This window comes from Hydra vulgaris, chromosome 09 (assembly GCF_038396675.1).
Source record: "Hydra vulgaris chromosome 09, alternate assembly HydraT2T_AEP".
NCBI classification, from domain to species: Eukaryota; Metazoa; Cnidaria; class Hydrozoa; order Anthoathecata; family Hydridae; genus Hydra; species Hydra vulgaris.
The window spans coordinates 24,751,248-24,775,137 of NC_088928.1; the positions used below are offsets into that span (position 1 = coordinate 24,751,248).

Sequence of the window (23,890 nt, forward strand, 5' to 3'; positions counted from 1 at the left end):
CCACATTAAAAAAGCTATAATAATATCGAATAACTTAAATACCATTAAAGAAAGTGGATTATTTTTAAAAACTAAAACAAAACAAAAAAAGACCTTGACCTTGGCTGACAAAATAACCTGACAAAAATTAAGTCCCTCGTCTGGTAATGTGGCTTTGTCCTTTTTATTATTGTTATTGGCCTTGTTAACAACTCTGATTACGTCAAAACAAGGGCTTTGTACCTTTTTTGTTTCAGGTCTTCCTAATGTTTGAAGAAACATTTCTTTTTTTATATATAAAATTTAAAACTCTTTTACTACTACTTAAATATTAGACCTAAATAACAAACCATCTAAATAACATCATTAAAAAATCTTTATAATAATTGCTCTTAAAAGTGTCAACTAGAAAATAGTTTAAAATTTTTGAAATACATTATTTGTAGTTTTCATATATTCTGAAATTATTCTGATTGTTGATGCTCATCAAGAAAAGCCTATAGTTAAAAAATTTATTACAAAGGAGTCAAATACAACAGAGAAAATAAATAATATATTATAAATGTGTAACATTTTTTGTTAAAACCACTGTATTTGGTGAAAGCAACGCCATCCAACGTACCATCATTATCAGACGTAGGTGCAAGTGATGGTACAACACTCTTCTTTGGCGCCCGACTAATTGAGCCTATCAGCCTTGACTTCAGCGCGTTTTGAATTAACACATTCATAAATGGTATTTTAAATAGAAAAAATGGTAAATTAAATACTTAAACAGGTATTTTTGAGATAAGGGTTTTGAAGATCACAATTAAGTACTGAATAACTTCAAAGCCATTCGAAAAGTAACATAACGTAAAAAATATTATATCGTATCGTATAATGTAAAAGTGTAACCAATTAAAATGTAACGTAACGTAAAAAAATATAGAGATTAAATAAGAAAATTGTCATATAAAATTATTATATATAAAAGAAAGTTTCGTCTGCTAAAATAATAAAAGTTTTAAAATTTTGCATCAAAACTGTTATTTTGATTTTATAGAAGGAAATGACATTACATCTATAAAATAAATTGGTAATAGGAAGTACGTCATTAGGCGTTTATCTATACTCTTATTTTAAACACATTACAATATATTATCAATAAAATTGATCGCATGAAAAATTGAGGCACGCTACTTGTAAGCAAATGAGAAGAAGCCACATGGAAGCTTGAGGTTACTTGATTTAAAAAAACTTTTAAATGTAAAGGTTTAGCAAAGTTAAAGGGTTTTGAACTTTTTAAGTCGAGAAAGTATTTACTTTCAATTACTTTTACATGTGTTACATTGAAAACATCAGAAAACATTAAAAATATTTCAAAAAAAATTCATCAGAAAACATTAAAAATAACTCGTAACGCTATTTGTTACGAGTTATTTTTAATGTTTTTTTATGTATGGTTTTATATTATTATAATTACATAATTGTTATGTAATGTTTATTTATTACAATATGATTACTCTGGCTAATAAAAAAAACTTTTGATATGATTGAATAGTGAGACGCGTGTCCTCGTTATTTAATAATAATATCAAAACATTTTTTTCTGTTTCTTAGCGAACAATACTTTTTTTGTGTAGCATTTTTCATTTTGATTTTAAATACGCAACTTATTTTCATAATCACGTCAAGTAAAAAAAGGTATTTGGGTTTAAATCTGTTGTAAAATCTCTATAAAAATACGCTTCTTTTGATACCGCGGTTGATTTTGGAATAATTTTATGATGATGCTAAGTATTTTACCCCAATTGCTAATTTAAACCCAAATATCTTTACAACTTGACGTGACGGTTTAAAATGGGTTGCATATTTGAAATCAAAATTAAAAATGCTATCCGAAAAACTTACTGATTGTTAGAATTTTTTTCATTTTGATTTTTAACAAAAAAAAATTTTGTTTTGATGATTATTGAATAATGAGAACACGCGTCTCATCATTCAATCATGGTAAAAAAAAAATTAACTTTCATATTAATTTTTTTGTTATTACTTTTAATACTTTTTAAGTTTTTAGTATTTTTTTCTACTTTTCAAGTTTTAAGTATTTTTTACTACTTTTTCAATTAGCTAGTTGCCCAGTATCACTTTTACAATATACTCACCTCCTCAAGAATGATACTTTTCCATCTTGAATATAAGGAAAAACAAGTTATTTTGAAGAAAGTACATAATGCGAGGAGTGAACATAAAGCGCTACAATATTTTAAAGGTTTCTGCGCAAAAGAGCTAATGATCACCTTCTATTTAAAATTTAGCGTGACACTTTATAGATGATCCCTAATCGATTTCCAGAACAAAAATTTATATACCTAATAACTGTTAATGAGAAACTCATGACTGTTTGACTAGTCGGTGTAGATTATAATAAGCTTGCTCTAAGATCTTTTTGCAAGCAATTATTTTGTGACTGGTGGTTTATAAGTATTTTGGTAGTTTATTAGCATTTACAAGTATAACATAATTATTTTTACAAACAATTTTGCGATGTTAACAATGTTGTTTTTTCTAAACAAAATTTAATAAAAACAACATTTTTATGCTATTAAACTTTTAGAAAGAAAGTAATTCTCGTTCTCATGCTTAAAAGCATGTTTTGTTAACTATCTAGTAGACAAATGTAAACCATTATCTTCAGATAAGTATATGGAAAGTTTAGTATGTTTACTTCGATGTGTAAATTTACTCGAAACTATTAAAAAAAAAGTTGAAGCGCGGGACAAAAACTTTACTCATAAGAAGTAAAAAAAAAAAGTCAAAATTTGTGCCTTTTCTTAAATTAATAAGTTAAAAATGTCTTATAAAGTTTCTTGATAAATAAACAAAAAAGATTCTGTTAGCCGATAGTTTAAAATTTAAGACTAAATCCCATTCCTTTGGCAGCGGAACCTTTTGTAGCTGAGTTCATTTGAAAACCACCATCTTCTCCCTGAAATGATTATAAAATAAATCAACTAAATCTGATTTAAACGTAATAACGAAAGAAAAATATGTACTTACCAGTTTTTCATTAAACTGACCGCCTTCAGGAGGTTTGGGGCTTGCATTTTTCTTCATAGCTTTATGCCCCAATTCACTTTTTGCTGGCCATGTTGGAAACATAGAAGAATCAACAGGAAGTGGCGATTCCTAAAATTATTATTATTTTTTTATTATTATTATTTATATAGGCAGAGAATGTTTTGCCACAAAGATCTAACAAACATATATGTTGTTGGATTATATTTGTGTATATACATATATGTTGTTGTATTGTACAATTTTATCAGTGGCGGATCCAGCATTTTTTGATCTTTGAGATAGCTCACTTCCAGACATGGAGCTAACTCCAAACATTTATATGTTTATACTTGCGTCAAATAATGAGGGTTTGCAAAAAATTGGGATGATTTGAGGCTGGGAACAAAAAAGTCCCAAAATTTTTGCAACACCTGCTCCAAACGTGAGAGCAACAAGTTGATAAAATATTATTTGTACTTTTCTTAATTAGACTTATATTCATCGATAATTTTTAAGTTTCATAGTATTATCTCTAAGCGTTCAAAAATTATGACCATATAAAGTTTAAACCCCTCTCAATTTGAGAGGGTTTATTTATGTTGTGTTGTAATGGATTTGGTTCATAAAAACATGCCAAATTCAGTTTTCCTTAAGCTAGGTTGTATTCTTATAAAACTAATAAAAGATGTATTTGCTGTATGTAAAGAAACTGCAAAACAAAAAAGTAAGTACAAATTTATCAACGGAAAGTTTTGGTTCTTCTGCTATATTTGGATATTTGTATGATCCCATATTTGATAATTGGAATTAATATGGAATTAATAAAAACTCACTCATGGAGAAATTGTAGAAGACAAAAATTAGATGTGTTTTTGCTAATTTATATATATATATCATATAATATTGCTATTAATGGATAAAAAAATGATTTTTTAAACAAAAACTTTAGCAATAACAAAAATGCCCAAACCATGAAAATGGGACCGTAATGGATATAGTAAAAGAAAAATTAATGTCAAAAAAAACAAACAATGGTAATAAAATCATTATAAAGATAGAGGATGAAAAATTCAAAATAAAATAAAAATTAAGATAAAAAATAAAATAAAAATAAAGATTAAAACATAAAATAAATATTGTAGTTCACTTTACCCCAAGGTTTATGGGTAAAGTGAACCCTTAAATTTATTCTTCGAAAATATTCAATATTTCTTGATTTATTACTTTAGTATATTGTTTCTTTATTTATTTCTTAATATATATATTTTTATTTCTTTCAGCCTTATTTATTTTTTCACGTATTTTTGAGGGATAGGGTCGAGAGAAAGTTAAAATTAAAAAAAAAAAAAATTACAAAATTTTTAATTAGTTCTTAAATCTGTCCACAGTCAAAATCAAGCCCAAATTATTTTTCCTTTTTCAACATCTTCGCTTCCAACAAGGCTGCAAGCAAACACTATATGAGTTGGAAGTTATTGGAAGAGAAAAGATGAAGTTTACAGAGCAAGAAATGGTTACTAAGCATATAAAATTCATGATGCGTCAACAAAAAACCTTATAGAAAATAGTCAATAGTACAATGGTGTTTGTAAGATATTGTTATAACATTAATATTTATAAAACTATGTAAAGAAAAATTAAAAAAAAACAGAAAATCTTTGCGAGTTAAATATTTACAAAGCATATTTCTGCACAAAATGTGCTACAAACATATCAGGCAACTAATAACTTTTTTAAATTTAACTTAGTTATACAAAAAAAATTATGTTTAGATGAAACAAATTGGGATTTATGGTGATAATATGGTTGCTGCTATAAAACGTTTCAAAACGATACTAGCATTTTAAATTAGGGAGATCCTTACAATATTAAGACAGAGGTTCAAGCTTGACCTGACAAAGGTTTAAGGTTGGCCTGACAAGCTTGATCTGACATACCAAAAAAAATCGTCTACACAGTAAATACTCCGTAAGCTGGTACAAAAAATAAAAAACACCTTGTAAACCATACCTAGTAAGTATTTCTTGCAAAAAAAAATATAATAAACTTGCAAAATATTTTAACAAATAAAATAAACCTTCCTATTAAAAGCTTTTTACAACACCTGGTCTTATTTTTTATTATTGTGTAATTTATTATTTATTTTTCAAAATAGTATTATTTAAACTTTAAATTTAACACTCCAAATTTTATTTTATTAAATTATTATGACATATATTATGTTTATCTTTTCTTTTTTCTTTTTTTCTATTTAAAGTAATTTTAATTTTATGTCTTTACAATAGTTTAACTCTTATAAAACTCTTGTAAACAAAAAAAAACAAAAAAATATGAGCATAAAAAAAATTTAAATTTAAAGTACAGTAGTCTACCACTTGTGAGTACAGTAGTTTACCACTTGTGAGAACCACTGGTTTCATTTGTGGAAAAAAATTAGATTAAAAATCAAATAAGTTTTGTGACATGACTAGTGAAGTGACTTAAAAAAAAAAGATGTTTAAACTTACCTTAAAGTAAGCATGAGCCATTGCATCATCTGCTGTTATCCTTCGACCTGGGTCATACGTTAATAATCTATTTATAAATATAAGCATGAATATTTTATGCAAGAATAATTACAATTCTAATTGTAATTACGAATTGTAATTGTATGTGTTTATGTATGTATGTATGTATGTATGTATATATATATTATATATATTATATATATATATATATATATATATATATATATATATATATATATATATTAGGGTGGGTCAAAAATTATATATTTATTATATATATATATATTAATTATATATAATATATATATATATATATTATATATATATATATATATAAAATATATATATATATTATATATACAAGTATATATATATATATATATTATATATATATATATTAATGTGGGTCAAAAATTATAAAACGTTTGATGCACAAATCAGACACAGTGAAAAAGGTGCTTTTTTCTGTTTTGAATAAAAAACTATAAAAATTTCTGAATTAGAAATATTTTTAGGGGTAACTTTTTAGCATGTTTTATTTTAACTTTTTAAAGAAAAAGGTTGACAAGACCCTTGACTACATATAAATAACATTAAAATTTCTTTTTATAGTTATTTATATGTAGTCAAGGGTCTTAAATTTTAAATTGCTTTTGTTAGGTTCTGTATAATAAGCTAACATGCCCTGCTGTTAGGGTAAGCAACCCAGGGTTATAAAACAGGGGCAAACTAAATTTTCTCAATTTTTTTCTTTTGCATTATGTTTCATTTTTTTAGTTAAAAAATTTCATAATTGAAATTTGAAGTTTTGGTTTTAAAATTTGAAACTGAGTATAAAATGCTTTAAATATTAAAAAACATAAAATCTTTATTTATTTAAAAGCCTAGATTTTTTTTATTTTTAAAACATTTCAAAATACAAATTATTATTATCGAAAATAAAAACAAACTAATTTAAAAAATTGTTGAGGATCAGTTTTAACATATGGCCAACATACCTCATTAGCATTGGGTTAACCTTCCCCATCATTATGTTTAGAGTATAAATGCTTTTATTCTTGAACCATTAAACAATACTATTTTACATTATATACTAAAAAATTTGCTTCGATGTGTCAAAATATGTTTACATTGTTCTTTATGTATATATTATGTATATATATACATATACATTGTTCTTTTACAAAAAAAATGATTTCATTATGCTGCTGATGCATATTGTTACGAAGGTTGCAAACAAACCATTCAAGGAGAATGCTTGAGTTAATTGAACTATATAAATGTTTGGCATAAATGCTAGAAAACTAGGTGAACTAAACAACTTGTTTAAGAACTAAAACGTGTCTAGCATCTGGAAAACATATAAAAACGTGGGTTTGTGAATGTTAAAAGAGTTGGAGTTGGGGAGTTATCAATGATCAGTCTAGAAAGAGTTACCAGTCACTACAAGTTGTATAATCCTGGTTGTTGGAGACTAAGAATTATATTTTTTTAGTTATATTGTACTAATTATTTTGTAATAAATATATTTTATAATAATATAGCGAGAGTTCAGTTTTATATTCCAATACAAGTTACCACAAAGTGTTATACACCGCGCAACATTTGAATACGATTCAGTAACGTTATTTATATATAAACAGTTGGGTAAACATTCTCTAACATAACAATTGTTGTTAAGATGTAAAGATGTTAAGATGTAAACAACCTTGGTAACAATCATAATCTTAGACCAAGGTTGTGTCCAGGAGTGGTAAACCATATCTTTTTATTACTTTCATCTGCAACCCAATATAGTGGTGTGACAAAAATACACAAATTTATTTTCAAATGTTGTTAATTGATAGTATGATAAGTATGTTTACATAAATCATTTATTAGTTTGTTTACTGTTGAAACATGGTTTTAATTTAGAAAATTTGTATGATATGAAATTTACTGTGTTCATCATTAGTAAACAGTTATGAAGAAACTGGAATTTTAAACTATTGAGGTAAAAATAATTTTGTTTAGTGGTAATACTAAAAAGCCTTTTTTTTAAATATTGTTTCTGTAATTGTCATTAAAAATAATAACTTATGTTATGATCATAATAATTTATTGTACGTTTTTAACTTTTTTTTAACATAGTGCTTTTGAAACAGTCTGCCTCCCCTTTCTCTCTCTTTAATGAAGATTTATTAATAAAGAGGAGCATTATTGGTACGCTCTGTTATTACTAAGCTCTTATGTATTTTTTGGTACCATAATTGATAATGACCATGTTTAAGAAATGTTTTATGCTTTAATTCATGATTTATGAATCCCAATTGTTCTTACAGATTTCTCAAATAAAATTTAAATTTTTTGAAAATATTAATAACTAATAATTTGCCAAAAGATTGGTCACATTTGATTATAATGATCAAATTTTAATCTACTCAATATAGTTACTATTGTGTAGAACTAGGGTGATAAACTAAAATATGACTTTCACTGTGTGTGCTTTAAAATAGTCAGCTAATATAACCAGGCTGTTATATTAGCTGACTATTTTCATTTTTTCTTATTTTCTAGAACACAATAATAAATATGCAAAATAATGCTTTTGTAGTTCTGTAATCTTTTTTTTGTTTGTTTAGATATTGTCAATTGCACTTGGTTTTCCTTCTCTAGTGCTAGCTGCTATAAAAAAGAACCTAATAATTTAAGTTATGTGGTCTTTTTATATTGTTAACTAAATGCCAAGACAAACAAAAGCCAGCAAAACTAAAAAGATTACATTATATATAGATAGGGCTGCCATCGTCCCATTGTTACAGAGGTAAGCGCAGCACTAAACTTTTATAGCGTTCTTCTGCAAAAAAACCGGCACAGTGGCAGCCTTGTATATAGAGGAATTTGTATCTTATTATATTTTTTAGATAATACATACACAAGTTAAGTTGTTATTAGCGATTTATTTATTAATAACGTGTATTATGGGTTGTTTACTGTTAGTTATTATCATTACTATTATCAAAAATTATGATTTAAACTTTAATATATTAATTCATTTAATAAATCATCAGATAAAACTAGAAAAATAAAGCATACAGTATGATGTAATATTAAAGATGATCAAATATTTAAAAGAAATTACAACTAATTTATATATTATTTAAATTTTTTTTTCAATATTTTCTTATAACTCTCTAATGCAGATATTCATATAAAGTAAAAGACAGAGGAGTTAAAAAACGTATAATTTAAATCACTCATAGTTATCTTAAAACACAGTAAAAAAACTCTAATAAGATTTTAAAACATCTTTTTATCATTACTTTTATTACCAATTAATTATACGAGGCTACTAAAAATTAACGAGGATAGCAATAATAGATCATCTTATAACTGAAAGTGTCACATGATCAACAGCGTAGCGAATTTTAGTCTTTTTTAGTATTTTTATTAGCAAAGAAGGTTTTTAAAGCATTCTGGACTGAAATCTCATAACTTAAGTTGAATTCTCTTTTTCAAGTGGTTAAGACTTTTTGCTTTGAAATCGTTGGAATAGACTCTCTATTTTAGGTGAACCCAAAGTGTCTCAATGGGCCTTAATTACGGTACATTTGGTGGATTATCATCCTTAGAAACATAAGTTATATTAAACATCTTATAAGTTTCAATTGTTAGCTTTGCATAGTGACAGCTTGCACCGCCAGGCCAAAATATATATTTTATATTTTTGTGATGCGAAATGATGAAGGGAAAAAATTTCTTTTCAATGCATTCTTTGGAATATATTTTTGCATCAATGGCATTATTCTTAATTGCAAAGAAAGGCTTTGATTTACCAAATCTACTGATTGCAATCCATCCTAAAACTTTCACTTGAAACTTTGATTTAATATTATTTTATTAAACTTACATTTAATACTATTTTCAGTTTTGTCTTAATCTTGACTATAAAAGCCACCATTTCCTGGTGTGTTTTGGCTGCTCAATGTAAAATAGGACTTTTCTCTGGGAGATTCCAACTTTATTTTTAGCCTTGTTAATGAGTGAATTAATTTTTCTTATGTCGATTTTATATGGTTTTCTGCTGCTTCATAACTTTCTTTTAAGGTCAATATTGTTTCAACTTATTTAATAATATTATAAATTGTTTGCCTTGCAACTTTCATTTGCATAAAATGATGCACTGTAAATGTTTTCGCTTTGTTTATGTTATCTAAATAGAAGTTTCCGATAAGCTTTCGTTTGTCGTTTTCTTTAATTCCATCCATTTTATATAAAATTTTAACTGCCAAAATCAGTATCAGATTATGAAATAAGAATGTCCAGTGAATATATTTAACTTCGAACTGCAGAAATATTCAAATTTGTTTGCGAGTTTCAAACATTCAAATTTTGTGCAAATTTTTAGTAGCCTAGTAAATGTATAAATTAAAACATTAAAACTTTTAAATTAATAATTCTTCAAATTTTCCGTGTAACAAAAATCAGATTTTATTGTTTCATATAATACTCAAACAGCTTTAGTTTATTTAATATTTTATTGGTTGATTTTAAAATTACTATGCATATCTTTTAAACATTAAAGGGATCCCAAATCTCCAAGACATGCTGTGTTCGTATTAAAGAAAATGATGAAAAAAAAATGTTTTGACTAAATTTTTTTGATTAAAACAAAAGAATAAATGCATACCATGAAAAACTAACTTTTTTATTTTAGCCGAAGCTTGCTTTCTCCGCATAATATACACAGCAATCTATGACCTGATCATTTAATTATGCGCATTTTATTCCAAAGAGTTTTAGAACATGACGTCATTGATTTTTTTGTTTGTTTACATAATAGATCTTTACACAAACAAAAAAATCAATGACATCATGTACTAAAACTCTTAGGATTAAAACGCCCTTAAATAAATTATCAAGTCTGAAGATTGCAGCATATATTATGCTAACTATTTGACCAACAACAAAACGGAGAAGGCGAGCTTCAACTTAAATAAAAAAGTTAGTTTTTCTTGGTATGCATTTATTTTTTTGCTTTAATCAAAATGCCAACACAATGTCTTGGAGGTTTGGGATCCCTCTCAGTAATTTTTTTTATTTATTTAAAATACTTAAATTAACTGGTGTTTAAACAAAAAATTAATTCGAATATGCCAGTTTTGACTAATTTTGCAGCCGTAAATTGCTTGCTTAGTTATTTCATTAATTTTTGCAATACGATAAAGTGAGCCATTTATTAAAACAGTGTTTATGGTTTTTAACTAACTGAGATCTCACATTCTCTTAATTAGCACCTTAATATCTCACTTTTTAATTTTTTCACTGCACCCGCAGTGAAAAAATTAAAAAGTGAGAAAAACTGTGCATATGCGTGTACAATACAAATACATATACATACTCTAGTTTGTATACATTCAAAAAGTCAGAAGGATTTTAACAAATATAAAACCTGTTCATTAAGTCAAATCCAATATCTGTAAGAGTTGCACCAAACCTTTGACGCAATATGTTATAATGATGGTGAGAAATATTCATCTAAAATTCATTTTAACAATACAACACAATTGATATATGAGAAATGTACATTGGTAGTTGTATAATAAATTTATTAGATATTTAAATGTTATGTACAGGAATGTGGTGTCTCATAAAGGACTTCAGGTCCAGAAGCTCCAAAAATGTAATAAAGCTCATGGGCTACTTTTGGGGAAAAAAATTAACTTTTTGGTTTAAGGAACAATTAATTTTGAACCTGAAGTCCTTATGTATAATGGTGGCAAAGATTTATCTGTTTTTTCCTGAGTCCTAGAGACTCAGGAAAAAATAGATAAAATAGAGATTTAAAACCTGGATATGTATATCAAAATTTATTGGGTCATGTATAAAAAAAATTATATTATTTCCGATTTTTTCTAATATTTAAACCAAGATATGAATTAACATTAAAGGAGTTTTTTAAAATAGAAAAGGCAATACTAGAGTTAAAATTGGGACCAATAGTATTGTGCAAAATCAGGACCAATAGTATTGTGTAAAATCAGGACCAATAGTATTGTGTAAAATACTTAAAATGTAAAATAAATTTGTAATATAAACTTTTAAAGTTTCTTTTTCAAATTTTTTTCTCTTTTTCCTCAAAAACTCTTCTTTTAAATGTGATTTTTGTAAAGTGTTCATAATAAAATTATCAACATTTTTGTTACATTATCAAACCAATAGAACTTACTAAATCTCAAATCTATTAAATGTATAAAACAATTCAAAACTTTTAAATAACTAAAAATTAAGTAAAAAGCCCTCCATTGAACTTGCCTTTTGTACTTGAGGCATTTCTGAATAAGCAGGTGGTCCTGGCCAAATTTTATCATTTGGTGTACCTAATTCCTTAAAAAAAAAAAAAAAAAAAAGATAAAAACAATAAAAAGTACATGAAAAGTACAAATGGTTTTTTTCAAGATTCAAATAACTTTCTTATTGATACCAAGAAACTTTACATTCCTATTCACACCAAAAAACTTTACATTCATATTCACACCAAAAAATTCTCTACACCCATGAAAACCCAAAAACCCTCTAAAACTTTCAAATATTTAAGTAAACTGATCCACATCCTAACAGTATGTTCATTAACAAAAAGTAAAACAAAAAGTTGAAAAAAAAAAGTAATTAAAAAACCTTAAATATGCGACTTATTTGGTCAATTTCAGATTTTCCAGGAAATAAAGCTTTCATTGTAAGTAATTCAGCAAATACACACCCACAACTCCACAAATCAATTGCGGTACTGTACTCCTGAAAATAAAAACAAAAACAACTTTCCACTTTCAAATTTTTATACATCAGTAAAAACAAGAAACAAAAACTTTTAAAATAAAGTAATAATTGCTGATCATCTCCTATATACTTACAGTTTTTTAACTCAAAAATGCTACTATCTCCAGAATACCAAAATAATATTGTGGCATTCTGAGTTGGTCTAGAAGCATTAAAAAATTAAAATGAACATTTTTTATTTTAATGTATTTATCAAAGCTAAGTTACTTATTGAATCAAAGGCTTGATAATTGGAGCTCAATTAAATAATAAAAAAATTAAGAGACTTTCTTTTTCTAATTTTGTCAATAAAAAAACTTGAAGTCAGTATTTTAAAGTATTGGTTTTGAGAAAAGAAGTACATGAAGTCAAGAGTGAAAACTTGCGCAATTTCAAACCAACTACATTCCTAACAAAAGTTGTTGTTTCTCAATTTATTTTAATTTAAAATAAAATAACACTTCAGTAAACATTAGTTCTAACAATAAATTCTAAACAAAAACATTTAACAATAATAAAATATATGAAATAATTATCAATAAAGTCAGAACCTTTGTTCCAAGAAGTAGTTCAGGTGCCCTATACCATAGTGTCACAACAATGGAAGTATATTTTTTTAGAGGTGAACCATACTCACGAGCTAACCCAAAGTCTCCTATCTAAAAGCAATTTTTATGAAATAATGTTAGTTGCTTGTACACCATATTTTTCAATACAAGAAAAAATATAAAATTTACAAAAAATTAAAATAAAAACTATTTTTAAAAATATATAAAAAATTTAATGAACATATTTTTATAGCTAATTTATATTTATTAAAAGTTTTATTTTTATTTTTAAAAGCCAGGTTTGCAGAACTTGTGCATTAAACAAATTTTACTTTCTGAATAAAGCCATACATATTTAACTAATAAACATAATGTAAAAAAAACAAAAAAAAACTAAGTTTTTGATAATTTCTTAAATTATTAATTTAATTTTTAAAAAAAAAACATTTATTTAAACTTACTCTAAAAACATTTTATTTAAATTGCAAATTTAAATAAAATGCTTTTAGAGTATAAATGTTGTGATTTTTTAACTATATTCTAAGAAATTTATAGATAATATAATTAAAAACAAATCAATAATGAACAATCCAAGTTCAGAAGTTTCAAGAATTTAAAAGGACTTTTTATACTTCAAAGTTCTAAACTATTAGACCTCTTTAACTAGTAAAAAATGTGATAACAACGAAGTGCGGATAGCAATATTGCATTTACTGTAGACAAAATACATCAATTTAAGGACAATTTAATAATATTAGGAAATGTTTAATATTGAAATGGGCGCCAAGTGAACTGAGAGTTTAGAAAATAACTATGTTCATCAGAGAAGTGTAGATATTTAGCCTTACTCAATAGTTACCAGTGCCATACCCAAACATAATCCCATACCGTTTAAGTGGTATGGATGCCCAAACTAATGCACCCAAACTCAAAAATTTCATAAGTTATAAATTTCAATATTAATAAAGTCCAAAATTATTAAATAAAAGCAAATAATCATGTAAAAAATTATCATTTTGGTTAACAGTGCAATATGTTTTATAATTATAATTATAGTGTGAACATTATCAATGTTGCTTACTTAAATTTTTTATATAACTATGGAATTTTAATTATGTGAATGATTTTTATATCACTAAAAATTGCGAACTTACTAAGATTTTGATTAAGAATAAAAAGGTTTAGTTCCATTGGTGAAAAAAATTATTTTAAACAAGAATGCCTCCTGTCTCAGAATATATAAGGATGTCTTATGGTTGCTTTTACACATTCAAATCTATATTGAGACTTTTGTAAATGTTTTTGTGTAACGAATTAGTTTGCAAATAAAAAGAAAATTTTTTAAAAAAGTATTGCAAAACCATTTTACATTCCTTAAAGCTAAATTTAAACTTTTAATTTTTAAAACCATATTTAATTTAAAATTTTATATTAAAAAGAAAACTTAGTTAACTGTCTGATTTTTTTATTTAAAAAATTAAATTAAAATAAAAACAAATACAGTTAACATGTTTTTTACAATAATTAATTTAATGCAAATAAACGCTTCATAAATATTATCAAAAAACAATTTAAATGTTTTAATTTAATAAAGCTTTTGTTAAATGTAAATTGCTGAATATGTAGGTGAAGTTGTCATTTCGAACATAAAATATTCTTAAAATTTAGGCATAACTAGGCCTGAATTTAAATATCAATCCAGTGAGCTTGTATTTTTTTTTTAGGCATTATATTTTAGACCGGTATCACCCAGGCTCTCACACAGGCGTAAAGATATCAAAATTTCACATTTATACCATTCTTTATTTTCTATGTACATTAGGCTGGCACTTAAGATAACATTTTTGAAAAGTATTTGCTAGCACCCCTTAAGGTCTTCTTTATTTTAAAATAAGACTAAATTTTAAAACTTTTTTGAATAAAAAATATTTGAAGGGTCCCTAACGTTATCAAAAAAAAGTTCTTGGGTCTTAAATAAATAAAAATTATACTTTTAAATAAAGAAAAATTTTTAAATCAAATTTCAAAACTAATACTCACTACATGAAAAAGAAAATTTTAATTGTAAAAATTCACTTTGTTCATTTTTAGTAGCCAATGCAAATTTTGAAGAAAATAAAAAAATTGGAATTCGAAACTAAATACTTTTATGTCTATACAAATAATACAAATAACTTATTTTAGATAATTCATTATTATCTATTGCATGAAAATTACTTTAAAAAAAAATAAAAATGGAACATAAAATTATACCAAATTCAATCAGTACAGAAGCATTCTAATACTGTATATCATTTAATAAAATAAAATATAAAATTATTGATTTATTTGCCTAAAATATGTCTTGAGGAAGCAGAGATAACTTAAAGCTGCATCTCTGAGTCTCGATTAAATTTTTGTACTAAAGTTACCAGCAACTGAGAAGGATCGCTCAGACTCCACTCTGGATGGGGGAATCAAAATCAAAAATGAGTAGACGGACTCTAATATTTTCCAACAATTGCCGTTCTCTTTAAAGAACTTTATTTCAAATTTAAATTTTGAATTTAAGCTCCAATTTATTATTTGTTGAGTTGAGCTGGACGGTATGTTGGATGAAAACTTCAATTGCATTATATAAAAAAAAGTTTAACTTACGTTTTGTGCAAATTTTTGATGCAGCCATTTATTTAAAACTTAATTTTGAGTAAAAAAAAAAATGTTTAAGAAGGAAAACTGAAAAAACAATTGCGATAAAAATGAGCTAACTATTTTTAAGAATAAATAAAATTTAAAAATTGAACAATATTTAGTAACATTTTAAAATAGATTTGACATTTATATAACTTTAATTTTAACAAACTTAAATATATTTTTAAAATCAAAATTAAATTATATACATTTTTTTATCAGAATAAAATTATAACTTTTATTAATTTAATTTTAAATTAAATCATATACTTTTAATCAGAACTAAATTATGTTTTTATGATCTTTGCTTCAAGCTTAAAAAATCAATCATTACAATAAACTAAAAACAAAATAAAAATAAACTTTTAATTTTATTTGAGTTTTTTTCATTAGTAAATAGCGTTTATATCAAACATAATTGTCATTCAAACTTTTGTAACAAATATTTTCACATAAACATTCAAAAGTTAATGTGATTGTTTTAAAACTAATTACTTCCTTTATCTTACCACTTATTAAATAATTTAAAAGTTAAAAAATGATAAAAAGTTGCTTAACCGAAATCGCTTAGTGCTTACGTAAAATCACTTAAAGCATAAGTAAATCGCTCTATGTGTAACGCTTTAAAACAAGGCCTGTTATTGATAAAATTTAACTTGTTAAACAAAAAACAAAAATAAATAATTATCAAATAATGTTGGTTAATTAAAACTGCTATTATTTGCTTACCTACTTGTCGTAATTATTAAATATTGATGCTACCTATTTAAAAATTATCGATCCAAATAATTCAATACACACTGCACTCAAATAAACTAATTTCAACACTATTGCAAATCGTAAAATATAAGAAATGAGCACGAAGTTATACAAAATATATAAATTATTACATATGGATATAAAGACATGAAGCCGTTAACTGCAATTTAGGAATGTTGTCTTTATATCTACTTGTATTATGCAGAATAACTCTAATTTAGCATTGTTTTTTTGTATGTGTTCTTATAAAATTAGAATGTAGAATATTTATAAGAACAGAAACAAAAACACAACTTAAAAGTTGGAGAGCATAAAAAAATCAATTTTAATTTCAGAATTTGCCGGGAAATTTTCGGAATTTAAAACTATATTACGAAAATGAATTCTGGAATTCTCGAAGAGATGCAATCCCTAATTTCTTAGTTAAAAAAATCATTTTTTTTATGCATAAATTTTTTTTTGAAATTTAATATAATTTTACTTTACTTAAATTCCAGATTGACATTATTTTTGAACTTTTTTTTTGTCAATAATATTAGGAACTCATATGTTCAATATTTTCTATTCAAAAATTTTAAATCCATTGTTACTTTATTATATTGAAAACATTAGAGGAGGGGGGACTAGCAGATTATTTTCAAAGATACTGTTTAAAGGACCACCCTAATGGATATACAAATTTTAGAAACAGTGAAAGTAGTTACAAGATGGAACTCAATATTTTAAATGCTAGAAAGTATAACAAAAGATTTCTCTAAATAAAATTATTAAAATGAAGATTTTTTGCAATATAATTTTTTTATTATTCACAACTTTTTTTGTTTGAGTTGATGAAATAAACTTGAGTTTATCCTGTTCTGCCTAAAAATAAAAGTTTTTATAAAAAGTGTAGAAATTACAAAAAAATATTCATAAGTAGCAATATTATTTTTGACCTGCCATGCTTATCTAGAAATTTTTTATAAGCTACGCCTTTTTGGATGTTTAGAAAAAAGATTATTTAGTTTTGATATATGTAACAGTCAACATGGCCAAAACTCTTAATTCTTTTGTCCATGCAAATTGGAAAAGTTTTGGAGAAATAAAAAAATAAATCTATAATTAGCTATAAAGCAATAATACATATTAATACTTTGCATTGCAATATTTAAAATTTATATTTTATTTTAACATAACACAAGCAATCAAAATGTTGATAGTAATAAGATTTCAAAAGATTTAGCGGTTGCACATATGTCTATATAATAACTTAGGCTTATATATTGTGTTTAAATTATTTACTTTATGGTTGTATACAAGATAAAAGCAAAAACAGCAGTGTTTTTGAAATGTTTAGACAAAAATAATTGGCTTTGGCCAATGGTTACAAAGCTAAGCACTGATACACCCTACAATTTTTATTTAAGTGCAAACAAAGTATACTTTTAATATTCCTTTGTGACTGAGTAAAAGATTTGATGTTTTGATATCACGGTGTAGTATCCAATTATCATGCATATGGCGCACACCACGCAGGAGTTGAAGCATCAATGTCTTTACCTCACCTGTAATACAATATTAAAAGTGATTATAAGTTCTACAACAGTAGTCGTAATAACTAGCCTTATAGTTTTACATTTTATCATTTGAAAAAAAAAAATTATGAAAGTTATTACTCCTCAGATTATTGTTTGAGTCCTTAACACAATACTACTTTAAGTATTTATTATCTAATTAAAATTATTAAATATTAAATAAAAATATGTAGAAAAAAAAATTATGTAAGGATCGTTAATCCTAGTTACTGAAACAATATGATCATTAATTTAATTAATGAAAATGGCTTATTTATTATTATAATTAAAATTAATTTAATGGCTACAGTTGATTTAATGCTTGTTAAGCATTAAATCAACTGTTTCGGCTATAAGTAGCATAGTTACCTATGCTACTTATAGCCGAAAACTTTTTTTGTATACTTTTAAAAATTTCATTTATCATTTAATTTCTTTTTTTTTTTTTTTACACTGATTTATTTAATCGTTTATTTATTTCAAAACTTATAGTTTTTAAATAAATAAACCAACATGGCAATAACTATTTTCCAATTGCAATAATGAAAATTAGTTAAATGAAAGAAATAATAGCTAAAACATGCTCATCATTTAAAGTTTTAACTAACTAAAAATGTTTTCACATTTCCAATAATTAAACATGTTTTCACATTTCCAATAATTAAACATGTTTTCACATTTCCAATAATTAAACATGTTTTCACATTTCCAATAATTAAACATGTTTTCACATTTCCAATAATTAAACATGTTTTCACATTTCCAATAATTAAACATGTTTTCACATTTCCAATAATTAAACATGTTTTCACATTTCCAATAATTAAACATGTTTTCACATTTCCAATAATTAAACATGTTTTCACATTTCCAATAATTAAACATGTTTTCACATTTCCAATAATTAAACATGTTTTCACATTTCCAATAATTAAACATGTTTTCACATTTCCAATAATTAAACATGTTTTCACATTTCCAATAATTAAACATGTTTTCACATTTCCAATAATTAAACATGTTTTCACATTTCCAATAATTAAACATGTTTTCACATTTCCAATAATTAAACATGTTTTCACATTTCCAATAATTAAACATGTTTTCACATTTCCAATAATTAAACATGTTTTCACATTTCCAATAATTAAACATGTTTTCACATTTCCAATAATTAAACATGTTTTCACATTTCCAATAATTAAACATGTTTTCACATTTCCAATAATTAAACATGTTTTCACATTTCCAATAATTAAACATGTTTTCACATTTCCAATAATTAAACATGTTTTCACATTTCCAATAATTAAACATGTTTTCACATTTGAATAAATAAGATTGATGATTTTTTAGCTATTCAAGACTATGAATGATCAGGTGATCAAGTTTTAGTATTTAAGGTTCCATTCTCACTGAAACCAAAAAATGTATTTTTAGTCTGAAAAATCCATAAATAAATCCAGGCCCCTTTATACCTACTTGGTCAAACTTTATATATTGTGTTTTTTTCCTTTAAATTCTATTCAAATTGTTAATTTCTTCCATGATCTTAGCATATTTTAAGCAAAAGATTTACTTTTTTAAATTTCATGATAAAAATATCATCTACGTAATAAAATCTTATAACTCAATTAATTCACTTAGTTTTCGTACACTTACAATCAATTGTTACTTACAATTAATTGTTATACTTCAACTAATTGTTTGCTGTTGTTTTTGTTTAGGTATCGGTGAATGAAAGTTCATCTTAAATTTAACATTTGTTAACCATAGTATTGTGTTTTCTAATATTCTTTTTTAAAACTTGTATGATTACTTTTAAATTCAGAGCCCTTTTATGATTTAATATTAAACATCAATATCATATAATATTAAACATCAATATATAAATATTATTTATCTGAACATCTATTAAGTTTTATTTACTTCCTCAATACAGTTGGTTTTTAAAAAAAACTGCAAGTAATAAGTAACATTCTTGTAACACTGTGTCATATTGCATTCTCCGTGTTTTCAAAGTACTAAAGTATATTTTTGTGTAATATTGTGATCAAGCCACCGATTAAGTGTTCAGAAATTGTAAAATCTGGAAATATTTCTGGTCCTCAAGTTTTCAGTTTAAAAACTGTCAACACTGTTTGAATGTAATGCTCAATTTATCATATTCCAAAAATTAATGAAAAAACAAAACAATAAATTTACTACTGTAAACGTAACAACAGTCAAAACTTACATATTTTAATTTATTGTTTGCTTAAACATCAGTAAATTCATATATTATAAATAAAAAAAATAAACTATAAGAAAAAATTAAAATCTACGTAAGGTTCAAAAAATTTGCATGACAATTTAACAATTAACCAATAAAAAATTTACTAAAGCTATTTGCGCATTGTATGAAACATTAAAATCGATTTTTGCTTAGAGGTAAAATTTGAAGTATTATTTATTAAAAAATTTGAATTAGAAAAATTAGAAATTAATTAAATGATAATAAAAGTAATGATAAAAAATACTTTAAAATAAATTGAGTTTTTTTTTGTTTTGTTTTAAAAAACTATAAGTAGTTTAATAGTTATTTTAAATTAATATTATTTTATTAAACTATTATTAATATTATTTTATTAAACTATTATTAATATTATTTTATTAAACTATTATTAATATTATTTTATTAAACTATTATTAATTATTATTTTATTAAACTATTATTAATATTATTTTATTAAACTATTATTAATATTATTTTATTAAACTATTATTAATATTATTTTATTAAACTATTATTAATTATTATTTTATTAAACTATTATTAATATTATTTTATTAAACTATTATTAATATTATTTTATTAAACTATTATTAATATTATTTTATTAAACTATTATTAATTATTATTTTATTAAACTATTATTAATATTATTTTATTAAACTATTATTAATATTATTTTATTAAACTATTATTAATATTATTTTATTAAACTATTATTAATATTATTTTATTAAACTATTATTAATATTATTTTATTAAACTATTATTAATATTATTTTATTAAACTATTATTAATATTATTTTATTAAACTATTATTAATATTATTTTATTAAACTATTATTAATTATTATTTTATTAAACTATTATTAATATTATTTTATTAAACTATTATTAATATTATTTTATTAAACTATTATTAATTATTATTTTATTAAACTATTATTAATATTATTTTATTAAACTATTATTAATATTATTTTATTAAACTATTATTAATATTATTTTATTAAACTATTATTAATTATTATTTTATTAAACTATTATTAATATTATTTTATTAAACTATTATTAATATTATTTTATTAAACTATTATTAATTATTATTTTATTAAACTATTATTAATTATTATTTTATTAAACTATTATTAATATTATTTTATTAAACTATTATTAATATTATTTTATTAAACTATTATTAATATTATTTTATTAAACTATTATTAATTATTATTTTATTAAACTATTATTAATATTATTTTATTAAACTATTATTAATATTATTTTATTAAACTATTATTAATTATTATTTTATTAAACTATTATTAATATTATTTTATTAAACTATTATTAATATTATTTTATTAAACTATTATTAATTATTATTTTATTAAACTATTATTAATATTATTTTATTAAACTATTATTAATATTATTTTATTAAACTATTATTAATATTATTTTATTAAACTATTATTAATTATTATTTTATTAAACTATTATTAATATTATTTTATTAAACTATTATTAATATTATTTTATTAAACTATTATTAATTATTATTTTATTAAACTATTATTAATTATTATTTTATTAAACTATTATTAATATTATTTTATTAAACTATTATTAATATTATTTTATTAAACTATTATTAATATTATTTTATTAAACTATTATTAATTATTATTTTATTAAACTATTATTAATATTATTTTATTAAACTATTATTAATATTATTTTATTAAACTATTATTAATTATTATTTTATTAAACTATTATTAATTATTATTTTATTAAACTATTATTAATATTATTTTATTAAACTATTATTAATATTATTTTATTAAACTATTATTAATATTATTTTATTAAACTATTATTAATATTATTTTATTAAACTATTATTAATATTATTTTATTAAACTATTATTAATATTATTTTATTAAACTATTATTAATTATTATTTTATTAAACTATTATTAATATTATTTTATTAAACTATTATTAATATTATTTTATTAAACTATTATTAATATTATTTTATTAAACTATTATTAATTATTATTTTATTAAACTATTATTAATATTATTTTATTAAACTATTATTAATATTATTTTATTAAACTATTATTAATTATTATTTTATTAAACTATTATTAATTATTATTTTATTAAACTATTATTAATATTATTTTATTAAACTATTATTAATATTATTTTATTAAACTATTATTAATATTATTTTATTAAACTATTATTAATTATTATTTTATTAAACTATTATTAATATTATTTTATTAAACTATTATTAATATTATTTTATTAAACTATTATTAATTATTATTTTATTAAACTATTATTAATTATTATTTTATTAAACTATTATTAATTATTATTTCATTAAACTATTATTAATATTATTTTATTAAACTATTATTAATATTATTTTATTAAACTATTGAGTTTAGTGATAAAAACAGATTAAGGGTTTTTAAAAAACCAAAAAAATTAAGACCAGAAGCATTTCCAGATATCAGAATTTTATGTATCATACTGTGTTCTTAAAACATTTAGATATTTTTGTGTCATACTGTGTTCTCAAAGTACTTAGATATTTAGAAAAATGTACGTAATATTTTTAAAAAAACTGTAAATTTTAAATTCTACATACTTTTTTAAAAGAATTTACTCATGCTTTAATGTCAAAAAAATTATGAAAATAAAGAATAAAGAATGTTCAAATAAATCTTAAGAAAGATACAAAAGAGCACAAAAATCTGGCTGAAAAATCTTAAATTTTTTATTATTTTTTTTTAAAAATAAAATAACAAATTTAAAAAAAAAAAATTTTTCTTAATAACCTTCGATCAAATGTAATTAATTAAAAAAAAAAAAAAAAATTAAATTAAATTTAAAGTTAAGAATTTATTTTTTTAAGAATATTGGTATCTTATTTGTAAAATTATATATACTGATATGTTAAAATCATATTTTTAAATTAATCATTAATGTATGTAAATCACAAAGTAAAAAGTAGAACAAACCAACAAGAAATGGTTGTGTCATGGTCTCCATCAGTGATTTAAGATCATGTTCTACATAATCCATAACAATATAAATTTTATCAGTATTATTTCCAACAACAATCTCCTAAATTATAGTAACAGAAAATCTGAATAATTAAATTTTCACATATTTTTAAATATGACAGTTTAAACAAAAATATGTAAAATAATCAAAAAATATATTAGAATAATTTAGTAGGTTATGTTTTTAATTATGTTTTTGTTTTAAATTAATGTTAAAAACAAAAAATTAAAAGCTAAAGCCACATTAAAAATATTTATAAATTAGACGCACTCTGACTGTTACAATGTTAGGATGCTGTGCTTTTAATAAACAGTTTATTTCTCGAAGTGATGTAATCGGAAAACCTTCTTTTTCTCGTTCCATTTTAAGACGTTTCAATGCAACAACCTCATCTATAAAAAAGATAAGCAACATAGCAACAACAAGATAAGCAGCATAGAAATAACAAGATAAGCAACAGATGTATTGAAGCCAGCCCTTTCAGGTAGTTTTAGTCATTCTATCCTTTTTATTTAGACACTCAGTATCTACCCTTTAGGTAAACACTCAATATCTACCCGAATGGTTTAAATTTTTTAACTGATACTGAGTGTACACCTAAAGTTTAGATGTACACACAGTATCTACCATTAAGGTAGACACTCAATATCTATTCTTTAGGTAAAACTCA

General features: G+C 22.8%; 1 protein-coding gene across 1 annotated transcript in view; it reads right to left on the minus strand.

Annotated features, from left to right (window-relative positions):
- Nucleotides 1-2,776: 2,776 nt before the first annotated feature.
- LOC100213084 (cyclin-dependent kinase 11B) overlaps nt 2,777-23,890 on the minus strand; it is a 38,438-nt gene continuing 17,324 nt past the window's right edge. The window contains exons 5-14 of the mRNA XM_065805124.1: nt 23,491-23,612; nt 23,175-23,280; nt 17,723-17,844; nt 12,875-12,982; nt 12,186-12,302; nt 11,823-11,894; nt 10,960-11,045; nt 5,529-5,595; nt 3,022-3,150; nt 2,777-2,950 (exon numbers count right to left, since the gene is read on the minus strand). Of these exons, the coding sequence (XP_065661196.1) occupies nt 2,870-2,950; nt 3,022-3,150; nt 5,529-5,595; nt 10,960-11,045; nt 11,823-11,894; nt 12,186-12,302; nt 12,875-12,982; nt 17,723-17,844; nt 23,175-23,280; nt 23,491-23,612 (1,010 nt within the window). The 3' untranslated portion in view covers nt 2,777-2,869. The remainder of the gene's footprint in view (nt 2,951-3,021; nt 3,151-5,528; nt 5,596-10,959; nt 11,046-11,822; nt 11,895-12,185; nt 12,303-12,874; nt 12,983-17,722; nt 17,845-23,174; nt 23,281-23,490; nt 23,613-23,890) is intronic.